Source organism: Podarcis vaucheri (assembly GCF_965113315.1).
Source record: "Podarcis vaucheri genome assembly, chromosome: 10".
Classification (NCBI taxonomy): domain Eukaryota; kingdom Metazoa; phylum Chordata; class Lepidosauria; order Squamata; family Lacertidae; genus Podarcis; species Podarcis vaucheri.
The window spans coordinates 73,220,150-73,234,160 of NC_138748.1; the positions used below are offsets into that span (position 1 = coordinate 73,220,150).

Sequence of the window (14,011 nt, forward strand, 5' to 3'; positions counted from 1 at the left end):
GGGTTTGCGGCACTCATCTCGCTTTCAGGCCGACAGACAGCTTTCTGGGTCATGTGGCCAGCAGGACTAAATAATAATAATAATAATGATAATAATAATAATTTATTATTTATACCCCGCCCATCTGGCTGGGTTTCCCCAGCCACTCTGGGCGGCTTCCAACAAAACACTAAAATACAATAACCTATTAAACATTAAACGCTTCCCTAAACAGGGCTGCCTTTAGATGTCTTCTAAAAGTTTGGTAGTTCTTTTTCTCTTTGACATCTGGTGGGAGGGTGTTCCACAGGACAGGTGCCACTACCGAGAAGGCCCTCTGCCTGGTTCCCTGTAACTTGGCTTCTCACAGTGAGGGAACCGCCAGAAGGCCCTCAGAGCTGGACCTCAGTGTCCGGGCAGAACGATGGAGGTGGATTAACTCCTTCTGGTATACTGGACCCAGGCTCGGAAACGTACTGGGAGCTGCTTCTGGAGCAACGGGACACCGTGACAGAAACCAGAGCACATAGAAACACCGTTTACCTTCCCGCCACAGCGGTACTGATTTATCTACTCGCACTGGTGTGCTTACGAACTGCTAGGCTGGCAGGAGCTGGGACAGAGCAACGGGAGCTCACCCCGTTGTGCAGATTCAAACCTGTAACACTACGGAACCAGTGTCCCAAAACAGGTCCTCCCTTTGCTTTGAGGGTGGGAGAGGAAGTATCACAGAAATTATACAGGTGAGGAAATCAAAAGTTGAGATGTGTGTGAGGAGGACGGAGCGAGCGAAGGTTGGGAAGGGAAGGACACGTTTGCAAAAGATCCGCGAGGGGAGAATGGGAACAGGGTGTGTGTGCGGCAAATATTGCTATAAATCTTGAGAACAAGCAGGAAGAGAAGTGGGTATGTCTCGTGATTAATAAGCTAGTAGAAGAGAGAATTGCTATATATGGAGCTGACTGCCCCCTTGCTTCCCTTTGCTTGAAAGTGTATAGAATTCATAAACTCGTAAGGTTGGAAGGGACCTCAAGGGGTCATCTAGTCCAACCCTCTGCAATGCAGGAATCCCTTTGCCCAACATGCCCAACGTAGCCCTGAGATGAAGAGTCTTACGCTCTGCCAACTGAGCGCCCCCCCCGCCTTTGGTGTGCCACTCCTCAACTACCATATTTTTCCATGTATTAGACAAGGTTTTCCCCCTCAAAATGAACATTAAAAAATGGGGGATGAAGCATCTTATAAATGGTCAGTGCATTTTTGTGACACAGGATGGGTAGCTTCTGAATAGGTGTGATTGTCATCGGTGTTATTTGTGGGTGTGATAAGGGCTGTTGTGTGTTTGCTGTTGCTGCGGCTTCTTCTTGCGTTGAGGGAACAGCTGATAGGTGGGTTTAGTGGCGCACGTGCGGCAGCGCAACTCAGATGTGCCAATTTTCGGCAGTCCTTCCCCCTAAAAAAAGCTGGAGGGGCAATCATCCGCAAAAAAAAAAAGCTGCAGAACTCTGGGCAATGTCCCTCCCTTTTCTTCTAATCTCCCCCCTAAAAATAGGGGTCGCCTTATACATGGGGCGTGTTATACATGGAAAAATATGGTACTTGCTGGTGGGGATTGTGTCACACCGGCAACACCAAAATAAGTATCTTGTTTGTCTCGTTCTCTGTGCACCTGCAATGTCTAGGCAACACGATGACCGTGTACATACGCAATAGACAATCTTTATAGAATTCCTTCAAACCATAACAAGTCCAAAATGAAATCTTTAGTCTCAAAGTCTCTGGAAATCTTTAAAGGAAGCGAGGTACCAGACTTTGTATGATGACAGACAAGCTGTGAAGCTTTGTGTAGTCAGCAAATATGATGTCCAACACGGAACAGTGATTCCGGATATTGACTACTGTTTCCTAGAATTCTTCGTCAGCATGGTGGGAGGATATGGAATTGCTTTATAAACCCATCTTATTTTGAATGAATGTATGTAAATGAAAATATCAAATGCTGTGGAACAGTGCTCATGTAATAATGTAGGCACATATTGTTTGTCTCGTTCTCTGTGCAGGCAGGCCTTGGCGGAAGGGATGTTTGGGGCCATTGACTGGCACGTTCGTCGTCACTCTTCCCCTGAACAGGAGCGGCAGGCAGAAAGCGAAGCAGGTGGCGATGGCGTTGCAGGCCGCGCACTTGGAGGTGGACGCCTTCCTGGTCTTCATGGTCTGGGCCTCTGCCTCAGCGAGGTCAGAGCTGGCCGAATTGCTCACATTCACTCTGTGATCATTCTGCTCCACTCAGATACGAGGAAAGATCAGGTGGAGATTTCCCTGGAGCAGCTCTCGGCTGCTTCGACGGAAACGGAGAGGTTGGCGAAGTTAACGGGACAGCCCACGAGGGTTGTGAGCTGGTATCATTCCCATTTTCCCAGTAGTGATGTATGGAAGTGAAAGCTGGACTGTAAAGAAGGCTGATCGCGGAAGAATGGATGCTTTTGAATTATGGTGCTGGAGGAGACTCTTGAGAGTCCCATGGACTGCAAGAAGATCAAACCTCTCCATTCTGAAGGAAATCAGCCCTGAGTGCTCACTGGAAGGACAGATCCTGAAGCGGAGGCTCCAAGACTTTGGCCACCTCATGAGAAGAGAAGACTCCCTGGAAAAGACCCTGATGTTGGTAAAGATGGAGGGCACAAGGAGAAGGGGACGACAGAGGACGAGATGGTGGGACAGTGTTCTCGAAGCTACCAGCATGAGTTTGACCAAACTGCGGGAGGCAGTGGAAGACAGGAGGGCCTGGCATGCTCTGGTCCAGGGGGTCACAAAGAGTCAGAGACAACTAAACGACTAAACAACAACAACAACAACATCATTCCCACCCCCACGTCACCGTTTGGCCATCGCACATCGACCTCTGCACGCAAGTGATGTATCAGATGTTGGACAGAGACTTTGCGGGGCTGATCTTCTCCTGTTTTGGCGAGGACAAAAGCACAAGGACGGACCAGATCGTCTCCACCTGCTTCCAGTCCCTTCAAGCCCCAAAGAGCTCCTGCAAATATGAAAGGGTTGAAATTCCTGTTCACCTGATTCCTCACACCGACATCAGGAAAGCATGTCTTGAGTCCATGATGGCGTTCCCCAGGATCTTGCGTCAAGAGGAGCAAGATGCCTTCAGGAAAATCCATAGCCTTTCTCATCTGGAGCCTATCACCAAGATCCACAATGGATCGGTGTTCACTAAGAAGCTGTGCAGCCAGATGTTGATCATCGGTGGTCCTCTGATGCAGTGGCTGGAGGGTCTCTTGAAGGAAGAGAGGCTGCAGGAGCTGCAGCAGGAGAAACAGAAACTTCTGGAGGAACTCACTGCCCTGGAGAGAGAGGAACAGAACCTCACGGCCTGAGAAATGAAGCAACAGCCCAAGAATTGTAAGCTTGGCTTCATCCTGCGTCGCTGCTTCTATCCCGTCACAAGTAGGACTCTCTCTGTTCCCAGAGAGGGATTTTTTGCTTCAAAGTTCTTGCAGTCCCACAGTCTGCAGCAAGTCCTGAGCTCTTTCAAAACCCTGCAACTCAAAGCATTCCGTTTTCTACTCCAGTTCCAGTCTGTCTCCTCCTGCTCACATCTCCCACGCTTTTCCGACACTGAACACGGTTAAGCAGGCAAATAATAGTTTATACCAGTAACAATTCAAAATTATACGTTTCAGAATCCATTCTTTTTGTCACTGGTTACAGATATCAAAATTAAATGGAGAAACAGCGAGGAGTGAAGAGGGATAACTTATATGCACCAGACTGTATTGTATAATGTAGGTACCATCCTACCATATGCTTCATTTGTGAAATTAATAGTCACACCAAACCACAAATAAAATAAAATAATCCCGTATGACTGGCAAATAGTGTCTGGATTTTATGGGCTGCCCAGGCTGTGAACCCAAAGGGTATTGGCTACTGAACCCCAACATTTCTCCAATAGAAGCAGGCCACTCCAGGCACGGGGGTTGGACTAGATGGGATTTAGGTGCCCTCCCTGTGCCCTGCAATTTTGTGATGATTTGTTGTAAGCTTAACCCTGCAGCTCCTTCGCAGCAAAAACGAGAAGTTCTGAAGGGCAGTTGTGGGTTAGGGGGAGAATCTGGGTCAGAGAGAAGCTCCAGGTAGCTGTTTGGACCTGGGGCAGCGGGGAGACGCACTCCGTGCCGCGCGTGCAGAATCGGGAGTGGAGGAAGGAGCCAGACCACCCTTTTCGTTCGCAGCAGCAGCTGTTTTGCAAGCCGTGGTGCTATAAATAGAGGCCGGTATTTGGGTGAGAGGGCAAGGGAGGGTGGGGGAGGGTGCCCAGCAAGAAGGCTTGACCCAGGAATGGCCCATCTCGGCTGATAACATCAGACAGGTCGAGGTGCCGTGAGCTGCCAACCGACTTTGACAAGTCACCAATAATCTGGTCCAAACCCCAGAGCTGCTGGACAGACGGGAAAAGAAATTATTAGATTTTAAGTGATATCAAACAAGCTCAAGAGCAGGGCTGAAAATGCTTCCTCGAGTTTACAAAAAAAGTATGAAAACCTCAATATCAAATTTTAAACATAGCTCTGTTTAAGAGAATCCAGTAATAATAGTAATACAAAATTAAGGTTTGAAGTCTTTAACATCAGCTGTCAAGAGCGCTTCAGCCCTGTTTTTGAGTTTGTTTGAAACATCAAACCTCAATTTCTTATTACTACTGCTTGGTTCTCTTAAATAGGGTTATGTTTAAAACTTTTCTGACTTTCTGCCCTGTTTTTTGAGTTTGTTTGAAACTTTAAAACCTCAATTTCTTATCACTACTGCTTGGTTCTCTTAAATAGGACTATGTTTAAAACTTGTCTTTGAGGTTTTCATACCTTCTTTGTAAACTCGAGGAAGCATTTTCAGCCCTGCTCTTGAGCTTGTTTTATATCACTTAAAATCTTCCAATTTCTTTTTTTCCTTCTGAGGAAACTCATTATTTCAGTGAAATGAGTTTTGTAGCCGGCATCTCATAAAGTCTTTGTTTAATTCTAGTTTTGTTGTTGTTGTTATTATTCTATAGTCGATTACTTCTCGTTTCAGGGATTTTCAAGGTAATTTCTTTTGTGTAATTTCTTGGTTCCGTGACTGTCTTTTTTTCACTGGACAGACGGGAAAAGACAGGCAGACAAAAGGGAGGAGGGGAGACGGGAGACTCAAAGTCCCTGGAGTGCCCCTGACTCTGTTTCTTCTTCCCGACAGCCATCTGGGGGGAAGTGGAGCAGGAAGATGGCCTCATAGGACAGGGGAAAGGGTGGCGGAGGCAGCGGGTGGCAGTCTGGGACTCCGAGTTCCACTTCCAAGAGGGCCTCCAAGTCAGGAGAGGCCATATATAGGGTGCTGTCCAAAGCCAGGCCCTGTCCGGCCAGGCTGCACTTGGGCAGGGTCCGGGCAGGGCCCCACTGCCGGGTCCTGGGGCAGAAGGAGGTGACCACGTTGTCTTGGGCGTTGCCCCCCACCACAAAGAGGGGCTCCGCGCCGCCCAGGAAGTAGAGCCCAGGCAGGTCAGCGTCTGCCCGCGTCAGAGTCGGAAGCAGCTCCTGCCACGTGTCTGCAAGGAGAAGAGAAGGCGGGGATGTAACCACCCTCAGGCCGGACCCACAGCCCAGATCCCCTGCCCTCGCACCCACTGCCAGCCCTTGTTCATACCCCCGTCCTTCCCTGCCCGCTTAACTCACAATCGGCCACCTCCGTCTTCCCCAGTATGTGCCCACCCGACCATGCTGATCAGTGGAGCCGCCGCAAAATATCTGTTCTGCTTTCGTGAGAACTCCTGGCATGGCTGTACCTACACTTTGGAACTCCTTGCCTCTTGATGTACTCTTCGCTGTACTCTTTTCGGAAGAGGTTCCCGCCGAAAAGGTTCCCGCTTAGAGGAGCTTCTCCAGATGTTTCAAAACTTACAAGTTTTAACCTGTTTTTAAGGTAAAGGTGGGACGCGGGTGGCGCTGTGGGCTAAAGCCTCAGCGCCTAGGGCTTGCCGATCGAAAGGTCGGCAGTTCGAATCCCCGCGGCGGGGTGCGCTCCCGCTGCTCGGTCCCAGCGCCTGCCCACCTAGCAGTTCGAAAGCACCCCCGGGGGCAAGTAGATAAATAGGTACCGCTTACCAGCGGGAAGGTAAACGGCGTTCCGTGTGCTGCGCTGGCTCGCCAGATGCAGCTTTGTCACGCTGGCCACGTGACCCGGAAGTGTCTCCGGACAGCGCTGGCCCCCGGCCAATAGATGTGAGATGGGCGCACAAACCCCAGAGTCTGCCAAGACTGGCCCGTTCGGGCAGGGGTACCTTTACCTTTAAGGTAAAGGTAAAGGGACTCCTGACCATTAGGTCCAGTCGTGGCCAACTCTGGGGTTGCGGCGCTCATCTCGCTTTATTGGCCGAGGGAGCCGGCGTACAGCTTCCGGGTCATGTGGCCAGCATGACTAAGCTGCTTCTGGTGAACCAGAGCAGCGCATGGAAATGCCCTTTACCTTCCTGCCGGAGCGGTACCTATTTATCTACGTGCACTTTGACGTGCTTTCAGACTGCTAGGTTGGCAGGAGCAGAGACTGAGCAACGGGAGCTCACCCCGTTGTGAGGGTTCAAACCGCCGACCTTCTGATCGGCAAGTCCTAGGCTCAGTGGTTTATCCCACAGCATCACCCGTGTCCCATAACCTGTTTTTAGTCTACAGTTATTTCAGCTTTCTGAAAGTTTCAAATCATTGTTCATTTTTCTGGCTTGTAATATTACTATCCAGGGCTTTGGGGGGCCAGAACTCACCAGAACTCAGTTCCGGGACCTCTCACCCTTGCCCTTATAAGAGAACAAGGTTCAAGGCTGAGTTCTGGCACCTCTTTTCCAGAAAAAAGAGCACTGTGGTTATCTTTTTTTGTAAACCGCTATGAGGGTTTTCTTTTTTTAAAAAAAATCAAGCAGTGTGTAAACCTTCTGCAATGAATAAAAATAAGTACCGACACCCCTATCTCTTTTCTCACACATAACACCACCTTGCCTTCCCCTCTCTGCGCAATGCTGTGGCGCATGCGTGCCAGCCTGGCAGCGCAACTGTGGGTGTCCGGGACGGTGGGTGCCCTGCAGCGTGCATGGCCCTGGCACTGAATTTTGTGGGTGCCTGGCCAATTGATGGGGAGTTTTGTGGGTGCTCCGGCACCCAGGGCCCCAGCGAGTCAGCACCTATGGCGCGGCGCATCGGCTGCTTCATTGCCGCCTCCTCACCAGCGGCCACATCGTAGCACAGCAGAAGTTTCTCCCCGGTGCGTTGTATGCTGCCCAGGGCATAGATGCAGCCACCATGGGCTGTGCAGAGGGGCAGGTCGTGGGACAGGGAGACGGCGAAGGAGAAGTCGCCCATGGGCAGGGAAGAGACGAAGGCCCAGGAGTCGGCCCAAGGGTCGTAGCGCTCCACGGCCGTGTACAGGCGGGTGCTGCTGTCCGGGGGCAGGAGCGAGTCCAGGAACCAGCCGCCCACGGCATAGATGTGGTGCCCCACCACAGCGCTGCTGAAGTGGCGCCGGCGCTGCAAGAGGAGCAGGAAAGCAGAGAGCGTCAGGAAGGGAGAGGCACTGCCGAAAGAGAATAAGATGAAAATGATGTACCGGTGGTATCTAACCCTGGTTAAATTAGCAGAAATGTATAGAACAAGATCTATAAGTGTTGGAGATGTAAAGACCAGGACCAGGTGTGCAGCCTGGGGGTCATTTTGGACTCACAGCTGTCCATGGAGACACAGGTCAGTTCTGTGTCCAGGGCAGCTGTCTACCAGCTCCATCTGGTATGCAGGATGAGGCCCACAGACTGCCTTGCCAGAGTGATGCAAGCTCTGGTTATCTCCTGCTTGGACTACAGTGGTACCTCGGGTTACATACGCTTCAGGTTACAGACTCCGCTAACCCAGAAATAGTGCTTCAGGATGAGAACAGAAATTGTGGTCCAGCGGCGCGGCGGCAGCAGGAGGCCCCATTCGCTAAAGCGGTGCTTCAGGTTAAGAACAGTTTCAGGTTAAGAACGGACCTCTGGAACGAATTAAGTACTTAACCTGAGGTACCACTTTACTGCAATGTGCTCTATGTGGGGCTACCTTTGAAGGTGACCCGGAAACTACAACTAATCCAGAATGCGGCAGCTAGACTGGGGACTGGGAGCAGCTGCCGAGACCACATAACACCAGTCTTGAAAGACCTTCATTGGCTCCCTGTACATTTCCGAGCACAATTCAAAGGGTTGGTGTTGACCTTTAAAGCCCTAAACGGCCCCGTATACCTGAAGAAGCTTCTCCACCCCCATTGTTCTACTCAGACCCTGAGGTGCAGTGCTGAGGGCCTTCTGGTGGTTCCCTCACTGCGGGAAGTGAGGTTACGGGGAACCAGGCACAGGGCCGCCTTGGTGGTGGCGCCCGCCCTGTGCAATGCCCTCCCACCAGATGTCAAGGAAACAACTACAATACTTTTAGAAGACATCTGAAGGCAGCTCTGTTTAGGGAAGTTTTTAAGGTTTGATGTTTATCGTGTTTTTAATATTCTGTTGGGAGCTGCCCAGAGTAGCTGGGGCAACCCAGCCAGATGGGCGGGGTATAAGTAATAAATATCTAATAAGTGTTGGAAATGTAAAGAAACAGAGGATACCTTCTATCATATGTGGTGGGAATGTAGGAAGGTTAAAAACAATTGGGAAATGATTTATAACGAAATAAAACAAAATGTTCAGAGTAACCTTTGTTAAAAAAAACCCAGAAGCAATTTTACTAGGTATTGTAGGAGCGGAGATCCCAAAAGACCAGAAAAAATTGTTCATGTATGTGATGACGGCCTCCCAAATACTGTTAGCTCAAAGATGGCAAGAAGAAGCAAAAAAGATTGGCAAGCCAAATTAATGGACTACCCTGAAATGGCCAAACTAACCGGGAAGCTAAGAAATCAAGATGAGAGTAAATTTATACATATATAACATTTGAAAGATCACTGTAAGCAATTAAACATCACTAGCAGGGTTGACTGAAGACTTGTAATGGGCAACTTCCTCCCTTTTTATGATAATATTAATTTTAATGCTATTTGTAATGAATCAACTAGAATTGGAAAGCATACAAAGGCAGTGATATAAAGGTTAATTTTGAAAGCCATGAGACGGGAGGGGCGGAAGTCAATAGGCTCTAATGAGCAAAAGAGATCATGTGAATACAGTGGTACCTCTGGATGTGAACAGGATCCGTTCCAGAGCCCCGTTCGCATCCTGAAGCGAACGCAACCCACGTCTGAGCGTGCATGGGTCGCGATTCGCCGCTTCCACGCATGTGCGTGACATCATTTTGAGCGTCTGCGCATGCGCGAGCGGTGAAACCAGGAAGTAACACGCTCACCACAGAGCACAACCCGGAAATACTCATCCTGAAGTTAATTCAACCTGAAGTATGACTGTATTAATGATGTGGTTATACCGTATATTATAAAATGGAAAATCAATTTTTATATACACACACACCGTATTTTTCCATGTATAAGACTAGGTTTTTCCCCTAAAATATAATGTCCAGAATTTGGGGGCGTCATACATGGGGGCCATCTCCCCCCAATTTCTTAAATCAGAGTCCCCCAAAACTGGGGGTGTCTTATACATGGGGGCGTCTTATAGACGGAAAAATACAGTGTGTGTGTGTGTGTGTGGTACCTGAGACACAGCCCTGGCCTTAGAGCAGGACCTGACCTTATTGGGGGCGGCAGTGGATCTCCACGTTCCCGTCAAGGGGTTGTAGCGGAAGGCCACCATACGGAAGGTGAAACTGCGGGGGCCCCGCTTCTCCCGGTAGCCCCCCATGACGAAGAGGTAGTTGAGGAGCTGTGCTGCGCTGAAGCTCCACTTCTCGGCCTGGAAGGGCAGTCGGGTGGCACAGCGCCAGCCCCCCTCCTCGGGGGGCAGAGGGCGCTGGTAGAGGCCCTGCAGATGTTCTAGGGGGACCCCGGGCGCCAGGCTGACGTTCTCCTTGCGGAGGGCGCACAGCATGGGGCGGCCCTCAAAGCGAAGCTGCGCCAGCTCCTCCCGCAGTTGGGGGTCCAGCCGTCCAGCGACGGAGGCTGGCAGCTCCAACAGGTGGGCACTCAGGTAGCCGGACACCAGTGCTCTCAGCTCGGGGCATCCCACAGCCTCCGCGAAACTCAGGTACGCCAGGCAGTTCTGGGGGCTCAGCAGTGGACTCAGCGCCGCCCAGCACCGGTCCAGAAACCCCGGGAGCATCAGGTAGCTGGCAGTCTGTACCGCTGGCAAGAGCTCTTCCTCTTCTAGGCTGAAACGCCCATTGAAGACCCACTCCAGGATGGCGCGGAAGGTCCCCGAGGGCACGTGGCTCAGATCCAGCTGCCTCTCCGACGCCTCCTGCATGCGGGATCTCGAGAGGGCCTCGAAATAGGCGCTCTCCGCCACCAGGCGGGCCAGATCCACCTGCCAGGCAGAGAGAGAAAGAAAGAGAGAACATAAGAAAATTATGCGAGTACCGTGGACGCTCGGGTTGCGAACGTGTTTCCCGCATGGAGCATGTTTGTAACCCACAGCATTCGCAACCTGCGACGCCGCGTTTGCGCACACACGGGTCACGATTTAGAGCTTCTTCGCATGTGCAAAGCGGGATTTAGTGCTTCTGCGCATGTGCAAGCGCCGAAACCCGGAAGTAACATGTTCCGGTACTTTTGGGTTCATGATTCTGTTCAGAGACCGAAGCTGCCTCCCCTTGCTGCTATTTCCTCTTGCTTGCATTTAAGAAATACATAAATAAATAAATAATATTTATAAAGATACTTGCATACCGCTGGGTATTCAATTATACATCGAAGCCATTTACAGCAATAAAACATAGAACAGTACAGTTAAGCCATACATAGGTGAAAATCAGGCATCAGTTAGTCACAAGGACGTGCTCTTAATCGCCTGCACAGAGGAAAAAGTTTCCAGTAGCAGTTTGAAAGTTGGCCCAGAAGGGGCCTGCTGAGTTTCCAGTGGCAGGGAGTTCCACAGGGCTGGACCAATGGCACTCAAGATTTGGTTTCCCATCTGTGCAAGACCAAAATTGGTCACCCCCTTCTTCTTCTAAATTGTTGTGGTGCCCGCTGCAGCACTCTCCTGGTTCGGTGCCCCCTGCGGTGGACCTGGTTGCTCTCCCCTAAACCTGTCTCTGTTCCCGTTGTTGCCAAATGAGCCTCTGCAAATCGGGGGATGCTCTGTGATGCTCCTGCAGGTGATCTTAGCAACTGAGATGGGCTGTAAGGGTTCAGACAGTCTCTGAGATATTCTGGACCTGAATTGTCCAGGGCTTGGCAAATTGATACAAGCACCTCGACTTTGGCTGGGTAGCAGGTGGACAACCAGTGCAGCGTTTGGCGTTGCATGTTCTTCATCAGATGCTCGCATCAGGCATCCCACACCTGCTGGAACTTCTGGACCAACCCCAAGGGCAGCCCCACATTGAGCGCACTGCAGTAGTCCAGACTTGAGGTTACCCATGCATGGACTATAGTGGTCAGGAAACGGTCATAGTTGGCGCTGTCGGTATTTTATTCCACCCTTTGCTGCAGACATGGGATTGTTACATGTCACATGTCTGTTTGCATTCCAGCACAGATTGCTGGCGTGAGCGGAACTTCCGCTCTGTATTGCTTTTGTTTTCCGTCTCTCTCCGAGAAGACGGCAAGGAGAGATGCCATGTTTTCTTTGTCCTGATTTATGTATAATAAATGCGTAGTTTAGCCAGTGTGGTGTAGTGGTTAAGAGCGGTAGTCTCGTAATCTGAGGAACCGGGTTCGCATCTCCGCTCCTCCACATGCAGCTGCTGGGTGACCTTGGGCCAGGCACACTTAGAATCATAGAATCATAGAGTTGGAAGAGACCACAAGGGCCATGGAGTCCAACCTCCTGCCAAGCAGGAAACACCATCAGAGCACTCCTGACATATGGTTGTCAAGCCTCTGCTTAAAGACCTCCAAAGTAGGAGACTCCACCACACTCCTTGGCAGCAAATTCCACTGTCGAACAGCTCTTAGTGTCAGGAAGTTCTTCCTAATGTTTAGGTGGAATCTTCTTTCTTGTAGTTTGGATCCATTGCTCCATGTCCGCTTCTCTGGAGCAGCAGAAAACAACCTTTCTCCCTCCTCTATGTGACATCCTTTTATATATTTGAACATGGCTATCATATCACCCCTTAACCTCCTCTTCTCCAGGCTAAACATGCCCAGCTCCCTTAGCCGTTCCTCATAAGGCATCGTTTCCAGACCTTTGACCATTTGGGTTGCCCTCCTCTGGACACGTTCCAATTTGTCAGTGTCCTTCTTGAATTGTGGTGCCCAGAACTGGACACAGTACTCCAGGTGTGGTCTGACCAGAGCAGAATACAGTGGCACTATTACTTCCCTTGATCTAGATGCTATACTCCTATTGATGCAGCCCAGAATTGCATTGGCTTTTTTAGCTGCTGCGTCACACTGTTGGCTCATGTCAAGTTTGTGGTCAACCAAGACTCCTAGATCCTTTTCACATGTACTGCTCTCAAGCCAGGTGTCACCCAACTTGTATTTGTGCCTCTCATTTTTTTTTGCCCAAGTGCAATACTTTACATTTCTCCCTGTTAAAATTCATCTTGTTTGTTTTGGCCCAGTTCTGTAATCTGTCAAGGTCGTTTTGAAGTGTGATCCTGTCCTCTGGGGTGTTAGCCACCCCTCCCAGTTTGGTGTCAGCTGCAAATTTGATCAGGATGCCCTTAAGTCCATCATCCAAGTCGTTGATAAAGATGTTGAATAAGACCGGGCCCAAGACAGAACCCTGTGGCACCCCACTAGTCACTCTTCTCCAGGATGAAGAGGAACCATTGATGAACACCCTTTGGGTTCGGTCAGTCAGCCAGTTACAAATCCACTGAGTGGTAGCATAGTCAAGACCGCATTTTACCAGCTTCTTTACAAGAATATCATGGGGCACCTTGTCAAATGCCTTACTGAAATCAAGGTAGGCTATATCCACTGAGTTCCCTTCATCTACCAGGCTTGTAATTCTGTCAAAAAATGAGATTAGGTTAGTCTGACATGACTTATTTTTCAGAAATCCATGCTGACTATGACTACTTTGAAGTCTCTCAGCCCCACTCACCTCACAGAGTGTTTGTTGTGGGGGAGGAAGGGAAAGGAGAATGTGAGCCGCTTTGAGACTCCTTAAAGGGAGTGAAAGGCGGGATATCAAATCCAAACTACTACTACTACTACTACTATTCTTCTTCTTCTTCTTCTTCTTCTTCTTCTTCTTCTTCTTCTTCTTCTTCTTCTTCTTCTGTTGCGCAGTTTACACTGCTGAGTAAAGTGTCCTCAAGTCTGCAAGCTTGAGTCACTGAGCAGAGGTCGAGGGATCTCCGCAGTGGCAAGGCTGAAGGGAGGCACTCCAGCTGGGGCTGAGCCAGCTGGCCTTTTGACACCCCCCGATTCTAACAGGCGCGACAGGTGAATTTGCATCTGACTCCCGGGGAAAGCCTCCATGCAGCCTGAATAGCTCACCATGGTGAGATAACCATGGTGCCGATAACACCAAGGTTGCAGGTTCTATCCCCATTGGGGACAGCTGCCTATTCCTGTATTCTACGATTCCTGCCACCCCTTAGCACAAGAGAGCCCCCCCGCCAGACCCTACCTGGAAGCTGTAGGGCTGTGTGTGGACCGTGAGCAGCTCAGCCTCACCATCTCCTCCCTGGTAGACCCTCAGCTCGGGGCAGCTCTCCCAGGGCTCGGGCAGCGACCCCCGAGCACCCTGCCTTTTCCAGGACCAGGCGATGAGGCCCCACAAAGCCCAGAGGGCACCGGCCAGGAAGTTGAACGCCCGCTTGGCGAGGCGGGCCCAACCCGGCCAGGCAGAAGCAGCAAGCAGCCCCTGCAAAGGGGTCGAGCGCAGACCTCCATGGGGCATGGCCAGGGGATCATCTGCAGGTCAGAGCGCCCCTTCAGCTGTCCCAAAGCACACCCAGCCTGC

The 14,011-nt window shown here is 50.5% G+C and overlaps 1 protein-coding gene and 1 pseudogene across 3 annotated transcripts; one reads left to right on the forward strand and one right to left on the reverse strand.

The window, feature by feature from the left end:
* Nucleotides 1–487: 487 nt before the first annotated feature.
* On the forward strand, nt 488–3,423 carry LOC309541481 (lys-63-specific deubiquitinase BRCC36-like; annotated as a pseudogene). Its single transcript, XR_014224568.1, has 3 exons — nt 488–537; nt 2,040–2,391; nt 2,847–3,423. The product of XR_014224568.1 is annotated as a lys-63-specific deubiquitinase BRCC36-like (transcript).
* Nucleotides 3,424–3,427: 4 nt separating this feature from the next.
* On the reverse strand, nt 3,428–14,011 carry LOC309541307 (kelch repeat and BTB domain-containing protein 13-like). Of its 2 annotated transcripts, XR_014223695.1 has the most exons (5): nt 13,676–14,011; nt 9,722–10,453; nt 7,238–7,538; nt 4,408–5,572; nt 3,428–4,349 (listed from the first exon to the last, which is right to left on the reverse strand). XR_014223695.1 is itself a non-coding variant. In XM_082239034.1 (4 exons), the coding sequence occupies exons 1-4, from the start codon at nt 13,946–13,948 to the stop codon at nt 5,178–5,180; spliced, it is 1,701 nt and encodes a 566-aa protein (XP_082095160.1). In that variant the 5' UTR covers nt 13,949–14,011; the 3' UTR covers nt 3,428–5,177. The 2 variants fall into 2 exon arrangements, 1 of the variants encoding a protein (XP_082095160.1); XM_082239034.1 differs by having other exon boundaries at nt 3,428–5,572.

Coding starts and splice junctions, on each gene's coding strand:
- LOC309541307 (XM_082239034.1), bottom strand. CDS start 13,948: ATGCCCCATGGAGGTCTGCGCTCGACCCCTTTGCAGGGGCTGCTTGCT. Junction 10,454..13,675: donor CACAGCCCTACAGCTTCCAG/GTAGGGTCTGGC, acceptor TCTGCCTGGCAG/GTGGATCTGGCCCGCCTGGT. Junction 5,573..7,237: donor GTGCTACGATGTGGCCGCTG/GTGAGGAGGCGG, acceptor TTCTCCTTGCAG/ACACGTGGCAGGAGCTGCTT.